The sequence below is a fragment of the Lytechinus pictus genome, chromosome 16 (assembly GCF_037042905.1).
Source record: "Lytechinus pictus isolate F3 Inbred chromosome 16, Lp3.0, whole genome shotgun sequence".
Taxonomy (NCBI): domain Eukaryota; kingdom Metazoa; phylum Echinodermata; class Echinoidea; order Temnopleuroida; family Toxopneustidae; genus Lytechinus; species Lytechinus pictus.
This window is the reverse complement of record NC_087260.1, coordinates 19904774-19921668: the sequence shown is the minus strand read 5'-3', so window position 1 is coordinate 19921668 and position 16895 is coordinate 19904774. Positions and strand designations below refer to the sequence as shown.

Below are 16895 nucleotides of genomic sequence, written 5' to 3'. Positions count from 1 at the left end.
TTCATTGTGTCTCTCTCCTAGATAACATTTAGTGATGGCAATCAAACAACTGCCAAGTTCCATCAAATAGATTTGGAGAAAGTTGCAGATACTTTGGGGAAACCTGAGGAGAGGCTCCAGGACATTTTGTCCACTGTTAAGGCCATCACAGAGGACCTCATTTATAATTGTGAGGACAGTGAGGACTCTGAAAGTTCTTTAGGTACCGGTAGTTCAACCAGTCTTGAGAGTGAAGCAATCGAGCCGCGAACAAAGAAGAGGAAGATCGAGGAAAATACTACAGGAAATGTGGATGCACAAATTGAAGAGAAATGTAGAGGTTTGTGTCTATTTATTCATTATTTATTTTGACATGAATGTTAGTTTTTATACAGGACCATGAGTTCTTAACTTTTAACATGTTTCTAAGAAATTGCACTAGCCTATATAAAGAATACTAGACTTTTAACAAACTCTTGTTTCAAAGTTTTACAGTATTATCTTTATTTTCTACAAAAAATACATTCTATTTACTATTGTTTATACTATCAATTTTAACTTTGTTGTATCATATTTGCAGGGATATCTGAGATTGAACTGAAGAAACTTTGTGCTCCAGAAAGGGACGCTAAAAGATATGCAAGGAAGGAGATAGTCGCGGCCAAGGAATTCTTAATGAGTCGGCATTCAGACATGGTCATTCCTGTTTTAGAGAAGAGTGGAAAATATGAAGTTCTCGGTGGCATGAGCTACATCAATGCATCCAAAGAGCTGGTGGATGATGAAAGGTATGTAGAGTTTAAAGGGGTACTATAGCCGGGTTGATATTTATTAAATAGAGTTAAACTTCATCGTGCATACCCATTTTTAAGATGATGTTGGGAAACCAAAACAGCTATTTAGTATTGAAAAACTGAAGAGATTTGGAATAAATTTGCAACAATTTAAATTTAATGCATTTTTAGTGCTTTCCAATTATGCACAAAATCTTTTAATTCCACTATAAAAATTGCCAAATCTCCCCAATGACAAGCTCGGTCGTTTCCATCACTCGCTTTCCAATTTTTTTTTCAAATTTCATGCATCTTACCACTCCCACCAAAAAAGTTATGTGCAAGACTTTGTTGTATAATGCTCAATAATGTAGTTCATTGGGTTTCGCAACGACCTGAATTTTATGGAACAAACTTTTTTTTCTTGCATGATTTTAAAGATGTGTTTTTTATTATTTTTTTTTTGTACATGTAGGTATGGACATCTTTCTCGTGGATGGAGATGCAGGGTTTATCACAATCTCAATAGAATTGAGGCGTTGAGAGTTGCATCCCTGTTTAGAATAGGTCAGCCGGTAGAAGAAGGTTTGAGCCTTCAGGAGGAGGTGGCAATATGCAGGAGCATATTATATAGCGACCATGGCCTGGAAGTAGATGCGCACCCACCCAAAATGACTGCCCCTACCAGGAAGCATTGCGCAGTAGCCCTGGGAAGAAGTGATGCAAAGAATGTAAGTATGACAGTAAGATGTAGATGAAATCTGACAATATCTACAATAAGGACATGTCAACTATGAACATAGTTACTTCGATGCATGTACTTATGTGAGCAAAATATGCAAAAATGACAAATAATATTGGTCCATGATGAGAAACGGTCCAAAAATGAGAAATAATATTTTTTTCATGTTGGTTCCAAAAGTTGGGTAAAATTATTCAATCAAGAGATACCACAAGATCACGATTGTAATATGCTGTTGAAATCTCTATTCCATCAAATACATGTACATTTAATCAATTTTTTCAGGATAAATCAGAAATGTTTTCTAGAGATGGGAAAAGTATTCATATTAGGTCCATGTTGTAGGATTCTCATTTTAATAGACAAAACTGTCAAAAAGAATCCCAAACAAAAACAGACTACAGTGGTGCTAAAAAAGTTAGTGAAACCCAACAGAAAATGCATTCCTTTGTGCTGAACATAGACAACAATGCAATAATATCCAGCGAGCTCAGAGGAACAAACTATACCAAATGTAATATTCTGTGACCTGATTTCAAAATTCTTTGACGTTGGGGTTCACTAACTTTTTAACACCACTGTATATGTATGTATATTTACTCTGAACATCTGACATTATATTTCAAAACATAATAACAACAAAAACATTTATATAGTGGTTGTAAAAAGTTAGTGACTGAAAAGTTAGTTACTCCGAACATCTGAAATCATATTTCAAAATATATAAAGTGCAAATGATGCTGCACTCTACAGAAAATTCATGTCATTTTATTGAAAATTTCCAATTAGTACGGGTGGTATACTTAAAATGAATTGAAAATTGAGGTCCACACACCCAACACCCATTTTCAATCTTTCAGCACATTCATTGAAGCAAATTATTTTAGTTTAGAAAAATACCATATTATAGTAAAAATATTGATGCTTGGCATTTCTACTATTAGGCTGTGATCCTTTGACATCAGATCTTTCTTCAGATTAAGTATTATCAAAGTTATTCAATATTTGTTATTTTTAGGATGGGTTGCTTTTAATGTTCTGACTGCTATGTTAGGCCAAACCATTTAGACAATACATGTATGAATGCTTTTAAATGAAACTTGTTCTGAGCCTTTTTTTGGTGTATTATTTTTTGAGAGGGTTGGATGTTGTTCACATTTTTTTAAATTATAAAATTCATATTTTTGGTGCAGTATATTCTTTCAATGTTCCCAAAATACCGGGATTATTTTTTAAGTGGCTATGAATGGTTTATTCCATTAATGTAGTCAAATATATTGTAAAAAATAAAGAGTGTTATTTTTATTGCCTTTTTGTAGTCTCTGAGGGCCCTTGAACCGACCTTCCAGTTGGCGAGCTATTCAAGCAGATGCTACGAAAAGGTGACGGAGCTTTTTAACTTAGTACAAGAAACAACTGGAAGGAACTTGAAACAATTTGTAAGTAAATGTAATTTTCTGGATTTGCAATTTTAGGAGTAAAACTTATACAGGGTAAAAATTTGGAAAATTATATTTTGCCAGAGTTTGTGTGTTATATTTTAAAACCTTTCCCCAAAACAAAATTAAGTACCAGCATGCAAGTCAATATGACTTGTTGAAAATTGTTTTTTTCTTTCCTGCATTGCTGATCGAGAGGCGCTGCTTTTCCAATGGTGGGGGTGTCGTCAGGATTAAAATCTTATTTTTAAAGATCAAGTCCACCCTAGCCAAATGTCACACATATTTTTAATAAAGTGATTATGTTCACAACTCAGTGATTTGCAAATAAGTGAATCAAGGATGTCTCTTAATATTTTTATTTACTAGTTCTTTTGTTTTTGTCTCGCCTGCATAGCAGAGCGTGACTATAGGCGCCGCTTTTCCGACGGCGGCGTCGTCAACATTGAGATCTTAACAAGGTTAAAGGAGAATGAAACTCAAGGAGCAAGTTAGCTTTTGTGAAAGCAGAAAACATTTGAATGTCGAGATCACTAATGCTATGGAGATCTTCCCATTGGCAATGCGACCAAGATCTATGATGTCACAGATGAACAACTCTCCCCTTTTGGACACTGAAAATATACCCCAAAACATCTCTTTTTGCTCATTCTAATCATATGACAAACGATTCATCAATGATATAATGTTGTGAAACCTCTGTACTTGTCCTCTCATAAAGAGAACACCTCACCTTGTGATAGACTCTATAAAAGTGAGAATATAAGTGAAATAAGTACTATAGTAATGAGTGAGTTGTACGTGTGTGACATCACAGATCTTGGTCGCATTGCCAATAGGAGGGTCTACATGGCATTAGTGATCTCAATATTCAAATGCTCATAACTTTCTTATTATTCATTCAATCTTCCTCAAACTTTCAACAATATGTTTCTTTGATTTTTCTCTTTAATTTGGATTCAGCTGGTTTCAAGGGTTTCATTCTCCTTTAAGTTTTAGAAATGTCATCATAACTTAGAAAGTAAATGGACCTAGTTCATGAATCTTAAAAAAATGGTAATAGTGTATCACTGAATATCTTGCCCTAGTTTCAGGTCACATGACCAAAGTCAAAGGTCTCTTAGGTTCAACAAACTTTGACCATTTTGGGGGTAGTTGTGGAATTGTTATAACTTTAATACCAAAACTAGTCTTAACCAAGGTTTGGATTTTTAGTTAAACTTTCATATCAGGTATGAGCAAATGGATGCATGGAATTTTAGGTCAGTAGGCAAATTCCAAAGCCACTTAGGGATCATTAAACTTATTTCAGCTTTGAAAAACATCACAAATTTTATTTAGTAGGATTTTGAATTTTTGAAGATAATTTTGAAATTATAATTATTTGGCTCTAAAAGTATCAGAAATTAGGTGAGTATAATTTTCAGATCCATCATCTTGGATGAGAATTGATATCATATGATGTTTGAAGGTTTGCATTATGGTATAGTTAATCTTCAAAACGGTTTACAGTACACCACATGTAATGCCATTGAAAAGAAAAAAAAAGGGATATTATGACCCCTAAAGACGTTATTCAAATCTGCCAAATCGTTGACTCTTCTCTCCAGCTCCTGCTCTACATCTCCACTCGCTGACTCAAGCCAGCCTTCTCTTTTCTCAAGCCTCTCGACCACAGTACTTCTCAAGCTTTGCCTCTCCATTTTACTTAAGTTTTACTTTTCACAGTCCTTTCCTAGGACTTTCCACATGGTGTACTGTACATCTTATATTATTTTTTGTAGAATTGACAATATTAGAATTATTTTTCCAGATGTGAAAATGTCTACTAATCTCTTTACATAACAGTGTTTCATGAAGCTTCAAGGTCTTGCAGAAGAAGAAAAGTATAGGCTTCTTATTCAAGCCTGCACCTCGCTCAATGTGAAAGGAATGATGAAGGAGGCAGAGGCTTGCAAGGCCAAGAAGTACCTACAGAACTTTTTCACAAAAGGAGTTGGCACACTAACATGGGCGGAGGCCATGGCGAAACACCCTGCCCATACGACAGAAGAAGCAATGAAGCCGTATATCGGTATGTATATACCATTCCTTTATAGTATGCTTGCATATTTTGAAATACAGAATGTTTAGTCAGTCCAAACTGATTGGACTTTGGGGATGGACATTGGAGTCCCACTTCCATTTTTGATGAATTTGTGATGAATTTGTAACAAGAGAAAAATTTATCACACGTACCTGGCTAAAATATTCTTGGAAGAGCCTCCCACCCTCCTTTTTAAAGTTATTTTCAGTGAACCAGCCCTGGCATCTTATTAAATGAGGACAGCATTCTTTTGGGGGAGGGGGCATTTACAAGTATGTGATTCTGTATTAAGATGTTTTTCAGCGGTGTAAATATCTTGTTCAGGGCCCCTTCTTACAGAACATTGAGATTGATCTGATCAACTACAAAAATAGATGGCCAGCCAAACCAACATCTAAAATGCATGTTCAAAGTATTTTCTAGATATATATGCATACATCCATAATTTTCTTTAGAAATCAATGTGATTATAATCTTGGCAAGTAAATATTTTGTCTGTTAATTCCTCTCCAATATCTCTTGGAAAATTCAAATCAACTTTGCATTTATTTTTCTTATTAATACTTGCTGAATATTCAGGTCTAAAATGGAAAAAAGGAATGATCCCCGAGGCATTCTTAGATCACATCAATAGTGCAAAGCGATCACTAGATCGAGATCGTCCTACTGATTCCATCCCAGCCCTTGCAATTCACGAAATAAACACAGATAGGGTAAGTATGTTTCATTTTCCTTAATCCCATGGTAGTAAAAATGTATATATTTTTTTTTTTTGGGGGGGGGGATTAAGTTCTCCTCTGAATCAGAGGTTGATAAACTCACTTGCCTCCTTGCAAGAGTTGCAAGAAAAATTGTCATCCTAATGGATATTAAGCACAAAGAAACATGATATACAGTGAGTGTGCTTATGATGTCCTACATTCAATTGTAAGGCATAATACAGATATCCTAGACCTTTTTATTTGACACACAGTCACCCTTAAGTATCATAAGGACATTTTATCAAGGAGACAGTTGCACAACTTTTCAACGTAGGAGCTACATAAACTGCGCAAAAAAACTCTACCATGTATTTTACCTGGAGCATTTAATAAAACACTTGTCGAATAATTTTAAGGAATGTTGTCAGATCTACCAAGTCAGATAAAAATGTTGATGAAACCCTCCCCAACAATCGTACTGTGAAGGCTCCAATGGTTTTCTAGCACAATCTTTTTTCTCCAGTATTATGTCTCAAAAATATGCCAGTTTCCATCTAAAAGATATGGTTCCCTTTTTTGTGCCTCACCTGCATAGCAGAGTGAGACTATAGGTGCCACTTTTCCAACAGCAGCGATATCGGCAGCGTCATCAACATTGGAATCTTAACCTAAGGTTAAGTTTTTTACATGTTTAATTGTCTTAAAGTTAAAATTTGAAAATTTATGCATCTAGTTAATGAAAAAATTGGATATAAGAGTAATCAAATATCAGTGAACATCCTGGGTGAATTTCAGGTCATGTGACTAAGGTTAAAAGTAATTTAAAGTCAATGAACTTTGGCCATATTGGGGGTGTTTGTTGAATTGCCATCATAACTTAAAGGTATTGTTTAACTTTGTGAGCAGCCGATTTAAAAAATTCTCAAACCAAGATGAAACATGTGTACAAGTGCATGTATTAGAACTAATAAACCCTGAAAACAACCATTATTGAGAATGAAAAGCTAAAACTACAAGGCAAACCCCGATTTTGTAAATAGGCTTCTTATAGACGCCTAAGTAGTACACATTAGTTTATGGGATAAAATTAAGATGGTGTTTCCGGTCACTTTATATTTCAAATTTTGAAGCACTAAATAATTATTTTCGAACGCAATTTTTTTCTGGGCTTCATTTTTGTAACATATCACAGACACAGGTGACAAGTGTGACCTTCTAGCTCAGATTTTTTTTAAGTCAAACCAATGTTAACCAATCACTTTAAGTTTATGGATATGTATACATACATATATATATATATATATATAAATATATTCACACACACACACCCACACACACAGTATATATATATATATATATATATATATATATATATAGTTCATGAAATGTAGACATAAGTGTGATCAAGTATCATTAATCATCTTGCACAAGTCTTAGGTCACATGATCAAGGTGAAATATAATTAAGGGTCAACGAACATAGTATTTTATAATCATTTGAATGTTTTGGGTTTTTTTTATTTGACAGAATCGTTCCAATTTGTTTTAATTGTAATTATTATCCTAAAGTCATTCTATACTTGTTTTTAAAAGTCAGCACTGCTACTCTATTGAAGTGCGTAATGCAGGCCATACTGCCAGAAGTGTTATACTTGTTTTATTATAATTATCGTGGGGAGTTATAGGTGCCTAATCACTCTACAATGTTTGATTTTTTAGAATATGTTTTATTCATTTCTTTTTTCATCCCCTTCTCAGCCTGGAACGAATGCACCTAATGCGAGAACAGTGATCCATCTTGCAACGGATATCAAATCCCTAAATGGAATTGTCAACTCCTCAAATGATGTGCATATGGTACACATCATTGTCTCAGAGCCTGAAGATCTTCAAGGTACATTTTGAATTTTTTATGTTAGATACTGTGTGCACATGGTGCCTAATTCAAATTTTCTGCATCAATCTTAAAGAACAAGTCCACCCTAATAAATTTTATTTGAATAAAAAGAGAAAAATCCAACAAGCATATCACTGAAAATTTCATCAAAATTGGATGTAAAATAAGAAAGTTATGAGATTTTAAAGTTTCGCTTAATTTCACTAACCAGTTATATGCACATCCTGGTCGGTATGCAAAAAAGACTGATGAAGGCATCCAATCATTATTTTTGTATTTTATTATATGAATTATGAAGTAATCTAATTTTCTCCTCATAGTCAAGTGAAACAACAATAATTCCCCCTCCCCTGAACATATGGAATTAGCATTGTTTAATTTTTTATTGTTCAGTCAAGTTGGTCCATATTGTCAAATTTGTAAAAGATGAAATGTTGTTTAATTCAAACAATAAATAACAAAAGAAATAGTGAGTGAGGGACATCATCGACTGTCTCATTTGCACGTCTCTGAATTGTGCATACACGTATCACTGTTTTCGAAAAATAAGCAAAACTTTAAAATGTCACAACTTTATTTTACATCCGATTTTGATGAAATTTTCAGTGTCATGTGCTGGTTTGATTTTTCTCTACTTAATCAAATCAACATTTTCTTATGGTATTAAAAGAGACCAATTTTTGATATTCACTGTGTTCTTTATACCTGTATGAAGATAAGGATATTTCAATGGTGTGGGGGAAAATATTCCCAGAATATTTTTTTATCTTTTCTACATATTTAAACATGAAAATTTATGTATAGACAATCATAATTGCGTATGAAACACAAAATGAAACCCAGCTTTTTTCCTGCAGGTTTCATTTTTAAAACCTTCTGATGGTTTCTTTCTAGTTTAGATTTTATTTTATACTTTTATATATATAAAAAATAATGGCACATTCATTCATGATAAAAATAGCATGTATTATAACCTTTTAACTCTGAGTTAACACTATCTAAAAAATAGTATTTAGGGAGATCATATGGGGGGGGGGGGAATCCCAGGCCCCCACCCCCCTTGAGATCTTGGCCGTCGATCGGGCCACAATTTGGCACACAGGTTGCCTTGGACGTAATCTACAAAGTTCTGTATTAATCTATTTTAATGCAAAGCGCTATTAATTGATTATGCTAATTCATGCGTAATTAGCATGCAAAATCCTACTATTTCCTCCAATTCTTGAAATAAATTTCCAATGTTCTAATTTTTGATGCGGAAACTCTTTTTGGGTGTTCTTAGCAAATGAATGTGAAAACAATTGTGATATCAGATCAATTTCTTATGTGATAAATCTTTTTTTTTTTCTTTGTAGGGTACTCTTTTGAGATCATAAACAGCATAAAATAAATCAACTTAGACCAACAGATGTGCAAGATTTGAAAGTAAAAAGTCTGAGAGCTGCTCAGTAAAATCAAAATTTTGCAGGATCATGATCACAATATTCGTTGAGGGGGAATCATTTTGTTCTCCCCTAGGCTAGTTGTTCATTCTGCTTGTGTTGGTAACGCACACTTGGAGATTTCATAATTCTAACTGTGACACTTGCCCCTTATCCTCATCTTAACTCCAGAAACAAGTAACCCATTGTGCAGTTACATGTACATACACCTATTCGTATAAAACCATACATCTATATTTTCACAGAATATAAGTAGCTGCACTGTTGCATAAATAGTGAATGTATGGTCAAAGTTTGATTTTATGAATTGGAACATGATGCAAAAATGCAGTTTGACAGTTAAATATGCAATTTCACTCATTACAGAAATAAATCACCATGTGGCTGTGATGTATGCAGCTGTGGAGTCAAGGATGAGAGGCCCAAATTTGCTGTGCATGAGGAAAAAAGAGGACATCTTCGAACATGCCATCAGATACTACACCTGTAGAGATGAGTATGTTGTCGATGTTGGAGACGGTAAGAAATTATAATTTATTTGAAAAGCTTTACACTAGTGGTTTTTCTTAGAATAGAATATATGATTTTCTTTTTATCAGTAAATCTGCTCTATTTTTTAAGCATCTGAATAACTAAAACAAATAGACTGAATTCATATAATTAAATCTAAAAAAATACATGCAGAGACTAACAAAATCAAACACATGAATTCTGATATGCTTAGATCAAATTTTGGTAGTTACATTGAGCTATGTTTTACAAGAAAAATATTATTTCAATAATGTTGAAATATTATTCCAATGACCACAGTAACATACTCCCAAAGAATAGAATCTTGATTTTAAACTTTCTGAAGTACAAAAACCCTGCATTTTTATCCCCCAAATTAATGTTTTTTTCATCATTTTTGTAAAGTTATAGAGCATGGTATACAAGTGTGATAGAAACATGGCTTTTTATATCCATAAAATCAGAGAATGCTTCAGAATTATTAATATTAACATTGAAAACAATGTCTAGAACTAGTCTAACAAAGCATCAATTTCTCATCAATTTATTTAGGTGTATTAGCAACAGTTGCTCTATCTTGTGGCCGAAGGACCTGCACTCCCGACGCATTTGATACTCCGGATACTTTGGTGGATGACACTCCTGCTACTATAGACCCATCAGAAGTGGAGTGGATGCTTGATGAACCTTCACACATCTCTGACTCAGAATTAATTGAATTTGATTCTGTCTAATGTTTGTTTTTTAAAGATTTGTTAGCACATGTATTTGCTGCACTAGGAATATTTCATTTTCTTTTGTTGGGTAGCAAAAACTGGGTGTATTGTTTATATGTATTTATGGGTTAACCCAGGGATGCCAATCGTCCCGGTTTTGCCATATTTTTTCATGGATAGGCACATATCACTCCGCAAATCTCCCACTCATTTGTGACGCCACATAGGTGATCTGCAGCCATCTTGCATCATACAAAGCACAAGGCTGCCGTAATTATCATTTCAATATTATGCACACTGCTATGCATTTCGTGGTAGCAAGATGGTGGATAATCGTGTTCGAGACGTGCGCAATATCCATTCAAGCAAGTAAGACTTCTGTGGTTGAAGCGTGCAAAATTTGAGCGCGGTACATCCATACCTGTCCTGGACTCCTGGCCTAGCGGCGCCGGAGGGGGCATTAAGCGTTGCCCCTGTCCGTCCGTCTGTACCCCACTTGGTTTCCGTGCAATTACTTGTAAAGTATTTAATGGATTTAAAAAAAAATTGGTGTGGAGGTAGATGGCACCAAGATACAGAATAAGTTTGAATTTGGAGTCCGCAGGGCAAAGGTCACAGCTCATTAAACTTGCGAGTTGGTTTCTGCGTGATAACTTGTGAAATATTCAACGGATGAAAAAATTTCAGTGTGTAGGTAGATGACACCGAAATACAGGCTAAATTAGAATTCGGAGTTGGCAGGTCGAAGTTCAAAGGTCACAGCTGATTAAATATGCGAGTTGGTTTCTGCATGATAACTTCTGAAATATTGAACGGATTTAAAAATTTATGGTGTGCAGGTAGATGACACCAAAATAGAGGCCAAGTTCGAATTTGGAATCCGCAGGTCGAAGGTCAAAGCTCATTTGATATGCGAGTTGGTTTCCACATGATAACTTATGAAATATTGAACGGATTACCAAAAAATTTGGCTAGTAGGTAGATTTCACCAAAATACAGTCTAAGTTTGAATTCAGAGTCCGCAGGTCAAAGGTCACAGGTCATTGAATATGCGAGTTGGTTTCTGCATGACAACTTAGGAATAATTCAATGGATTGAGAAAAAATTTGGGTGTGTAGGTAGATGACACCAAGATACAGAATAAGTTTGAATTTGGAGTCCGCATGGCAAAGGTCACAGCTCATTAAATATGCAAGTTGGTTTCTGCATGACAACTTAGGAATAATTCAATGGATTGAGAAAAAATTTGGGTGTGTAGGTAGATGACACCAAGATACAGTCTAAGTTTGAATTCAGAGTCCGCAGGTCAAAGGTCATAGCTCATTAAATATGCAAGTTGATTTCTGCATAATAACTTATGAAATATTCAACAGATTAAAACAAATGTTGGTGTGTAGGTAGATGACACCAAAATACAGGCCAAGTTCGAATACGGAGTCTGCTGGTCAAGCTCAAAGGTCACGGCTCATTAAATATACAAGTTGGTTCCCCATGATAACTTTGGAAATATTAACTAGATATTGAAAATGTTAAGTGTGTCACCAAAATGCAGTCAGGTCACATCTAATGACTTAAATGTCATATCTTCTGTCAGAGATAATTATGGAAAGGTTTAGTCTTTAAGTCAAAGGTCTAAATGTTCATTATATATATGCAGTTTGGTTTCGATATTAAGTCCAATCATATTGAACGATTTTCTGATAAGTCATTATACTGCTGCTGAATTAAATAACACAATACAGGCTAGAGGTGTTCAACTTGTAATGGAGTGAGTGATTTTGTGCATTTGTGTGCATTTTTGCCCATTTTCGTGCGAAACTTTGCTGCATCGCTATGTGTTACTGATGTATTAATGGCAAATTGTTACTGACAACCATCCTGGAGGGTAGGCATCTCTGTTAACCTTATGAAGCAAACTTTCTTTTAACAATTCTTGTTGCAATGCATAGAAGCTATAAGGGGTAATTGGTCTACTAAAAAATGAATGAGGGTATAAACTGTCATAAACTTCTTGCTAAGTGGGATAAACTTATATTTCAAATTTTGATTTTAATAGGCTTTCTATCTCATAATGGATACCTAACGATGTATAAACTAACTGGTTTCAATGTCCAGGTATAATGTTATACCACAAACTATCTAGTTTCAATTATACGACAACCTTAAGAAGTACATTGCAGAGTATCATACAGCCGTACTTTAACAAAAGGAAGCAAGTAACAAAAGTATGATTTGTTGAAAATGAGTAATGTGTGTTCATCATTTAAATAGGCGTCAATGCAATTTAACGCATATTTTCTTCAGTATCTTTCATAAAAAAATCACTTCTCCACCAAATTTTGCCTGAACCTGCAACATACAAAGGGTGTTTCAGAAACAACAATAACTCAAATTTGATTGATGTGTCACTTGCTTCCTTTTGCCGAAGTTGGGCAGCATACAGGTATAGGCTTATCCTTTTGATTTTTATTACCTCATACATTGCAGAGTATCCTACAGGTACAAGCTTATCCCGTTTGATTTGCATTGCCTCATACATTGCAGAGTATCATACAGGTATAAGCTTATCCCTTTTGATTTTTATTACCTCATACATTGCAGAGTATCCTACATGTATAAGCTTATCCCGTTTGATTTGTATTGCCTCATACACTGCAGAGTATCATGCAGGTATAAGCTTATCCCTTTTGATTTGTATTGCCTCATACATTGCAGAGTATCATACAGGTATAAGCTTATCCCTTTTGATTTGTATTGCCTCAGGCATTGCAGAGTATCATACAAGTATAAGCTTATCCCTTTTGATTTGTATTGCCTCATACATTGCAGAATATCATACATGTATAAGCTTATCCCTTTTGATTTTTATTACCTCATACATTGCAGAGTATCATATTGGTATAAGCTTATTCCTTTTGATTTGTATTGCCTCATACATTGCAGAGTATCATACAGGTATAAGCTTATCCATTTTGATTTGTATTGCCTCAGGCATTGCAGAGTATCATACAAGTATAAGCTTATCCCTTTTGATTTGTATTGCCTCATACATTGCAGAATATCATACATGTATAAGCTTATCCCTTTTGATTTTTATTACCTCATACATTGCAGAGTATCATATTGGTATAAGCTTATCCCTTTTGATTTGTATTGCCTCATTACATTACAGAGTATCATACAGGTATAAGCTTATCCCTTTTGATTTATATTGCCTCATACATTGCAGAGTACCCTACAGGTATAAGCTTATCCCATTTGATTTGTATTGCCTCATGCATTGCAGAGTATCATACAGGTATAAGCTTATCCTTTTGATTTGTATTGCATCATACATTGCAGAGTATCTCACAGGGATAAGCTTATCCCATTTGATTTGTATTGCTTCATACATTGCAGAGTATCCTACAGGTATAAGCTTATCCCATTTGATTTGTATTGCCTCATGCATTGCAGAGTATCCTACGGGTATAAGCTTATCCCTTTTGATTTGTATTACCTCATACATTGCAGAGTATCACACAGGGATAAGCTTATCCCATTTGATTTGTATTGCGTCATACATTGCAGAGTACCCTACAGGTATAAGCTTATCCCTTTTGATTTTTATTACCTCATACATTGCAGAGTATCCTACAGGTATAAGCTTATCCCTTTTGATTTGTATTACCTCATACATTACAGAGTATCCTACAGGTATAAGCTTATCCCTTTTGATTTATATTGCCTCATACATTGCAGAGTACCCTACAGGTATAAGCTTATCCCATTTGATTTGTATTGCCTCATGCATTGCAGAGTATCATACAGGTATAAGCTTATCCTTTTAATTTGTATTGCGTCATACATTGCAGAGTATCTCACAGGGATAAGCTTATCCCATTTGATTTGTATTGCGTCATACATTGCAGAGTATCCTACAGGTATAAGCTTATCCCTTTTGATTTTTATTACCTCATACATTGCAGAGTATCCTACAGGTATAAGCTTATCCCTTTTGATTTGTATTACCTCATACATTGCAGAGTATCATAGAGGTATAAGCTTATCCCCTTTGATTTGTATTGCCTCATACATTGCAGAGTATCATAGAGGTATAAGCTTATCCCTTTTGATTTGTATTGCCTCATACTTTGTAGAGTATCATACAGGTATAAGCTTATCCCTTTTGATTTTTATTACCTCATACATTGCAGAGTATCCTACAGGTATAAGCTTATCCCTTTTGATTTGTATTGCCTCATACATTGCAGAGTATCATAGAGGTATAAGCTTATCCCATTTGATTTGTATTGCACATACATTGCGGAGTATCCTACAGGTATAAGCTTATCCCTTTTGATTTGTGTTACCTCATACATTGCAGAGTATCCTACAGGTATAAGCTTATCCCTTTTGATTTGTATTACCTCATGCATTGCAGAGTATCCTACAGGTATAAGCTTATACCTTTTGATTTTTATTACCTCATACATTGCAGAGTATCATACAGGTATAAGCTTATCCCTTTTGATTTTTATTACCTCATACATTGCAGAGTATCCTACAGGTATAAGCTTATCCCTTTTGATTTGTATTACCTCATGCATTGCAGAGTATCCTACAGGTATAAGCTTATCCCTTTTGATTTGTATTGCACATACATTGCAGAGTATCCTACAGGTATAAGCTTATCCCATTTGATTTGTATTGCACATACATTGCGGAGTATCCTACAGGTATAAGCTTATCCCTTTTGATTTGTGTTACCTCATACATTGCAGAGTATCCTACAGGTATAAGCTTATCCCTTTTGATTTGTATTACCTCATACATTGCAGAGTATCCTACAGGTATAGGCTTATCCCATTTGATTTGTATTGCACATACATTGCGGAGTATCCTACAGGTATAAGCTTATCCCTTTTGATTTGTGTTACCTCATACATTGCAGAGTATCCTACAGGTATAAGCTTATCCCTTTTGATTTGTATTACCTCATACATTGCAGAGTATCCTACAGGTATAAGCTTATCCATTTCGATTTGCATTGCCTCATACATTGCAGAGTATCAAACAGGTATAAGCTTATCCATTTTTATTTGCATTGCCTCATACATTGCAGAGTATCAAACAGGTATAAGCTTATCCCTTTGATTTGTATTGCCTCATACATTTTAGAGTATCATACAGGTATAAGCTCAATGATATCCAATTGTATTTATTGTTGAATAGTTGTTAAGTTCTCTTTGGATTTGTTTTGTGAAATAAATCATATATTTTAAATCGATTTTGCCCTATTCTTTCCCAATTTATTTGATGTTTGATTGAAGTGTGAATTGGTAGAGTGATTTATCATGAGTTATTGAATAAGTGTGAATGATTCAAATCTAGAATGTCACTTCGGGATTGTTTTATATGAATGGTGTGTTGTAACATGTTTATTTCATTCTTTTTGATATGTCTGAAAAGGAAAAGATATTATTATCCTCGTATTTGTTAAGTAAAACACAGTTTGGCATAATATTTTGACAAAACCTGGATTTGTCCAGTCCAGATTGAAATAATTTATTGTTATAGATAGAAAGAGAGACAGACAGATAGATAGATAGACAGATAGATAGACAGACATATATATAGATAGAGAGACAGACATATCATGAAGCTATTACGAGCTATCTCGTAATAGCTTCATGCTGCGTGGTCCTATCGCGTTATGTAAGCGGGCTCTAACTTTCGCCTGGCGGCTCGCCAATTGATGTTAGATATCGTTCCTTCGCCCGAAGGAAGCGATAACAAAGGATTAAGAGAGAAATTGGAAGATGGTTCTCCTTCTCGTGATAGCTTCATGGATAGATAGACAGACATATAGATAGACAAACATATAGATAGACAGAGAGACAGAAATATAGATAGATAGAGAGACAGACATATAGATAGATATATAGATAGATAGATAGATAGATAGATAGATAGACATATAGATAGATACAGAGACAGACATATAGATTGATAGAGATCGAGACAGAGATAGATAGAGAGACAGACATATAGATGAATAGAGAGACAGACATATAGATAGATAGATAGATAGATAGACAGATAGATAGATAGATAGAGAGACAGACAGACAGATAGATAGATAGATATATAGATAGATAGATAGATAGAGACAGGCAGATGGATGGATAGATAGATAGACATATCTAAACAGATAGATACATATATATTAGACAGAGAGAGAGAGAGAGAGATAAACAGACAGATAGATATACAATGTAGGTAGATAGACAGACAGACATATGGATAGATAGAGAGAGAGGGACGTATTCAAACAGAAAGATATATATTAGACAGAGAGATAGATATGTCATGTAGGTAGATAGACAGACAGATAAATAGATATGATATAAAAAAGTAATTATAATCTGTTTTATTTTGCAATATTTTAGCTATTATTTGTTAGAATTCTTATAATTGATCGTGGGCAAGATAGCTAAAAAAAAAAAAAAAAAAAAAAAAATCATGTTCACCCGCGGACTCGAACCCCTGCCTGCATGATGGAATGAGAAGTAAGTCTGACGCCTAACCGATTGAGCTAGAATATTTCCCATAGACTTAACACGTAAGCA

The 16895-nt window shown here is 34.5% G+C and overlaps 1 protein-coding gene across 2 annotated transcripts; it reads left to right on the top strand.

Annotated features, from left to right (window-relative positions):
• Positions 1-26: 26 nt before the first annotated feature.
• On the top strand, positions 27-15553 carry LOC129264306 (uncharacterized). Of its 2 annotated transcripts, XR_010296108.1 has the most exons (11): positions 27-319; positions 560-767; positions 1228-1483; positions 2814-2933; positions 4782-5007; positions 5599-5732; positions 7478-7613; positions 9425-9577; positions 10121-13000; positions 13342-15116; positions 15173-15553. XR_010296108.1 is itself a non-coding variant. In XM_054902162.2 (9 exons), the coding sequence occupies exons 2-9, from the start codon at positions 655-657 to the stop codon at positions 10300-10302; spliced, it is 1320 nt and encodes a 439-aa protein (XP_054758137.2). In that variant the 5' UTR covers positions 27-319; positions 560-654; the 3' UTR covers positions 10303-15553. The 2 variants fall into 2 exon arrangements, 1 of the variants encoding a protein (XP_054758137.2); XM_054902162.2 differs by having other exon boundaries at positions 10121-15553.
• Positions 15554-16895: the final 1342 nt, after the last annotated feature.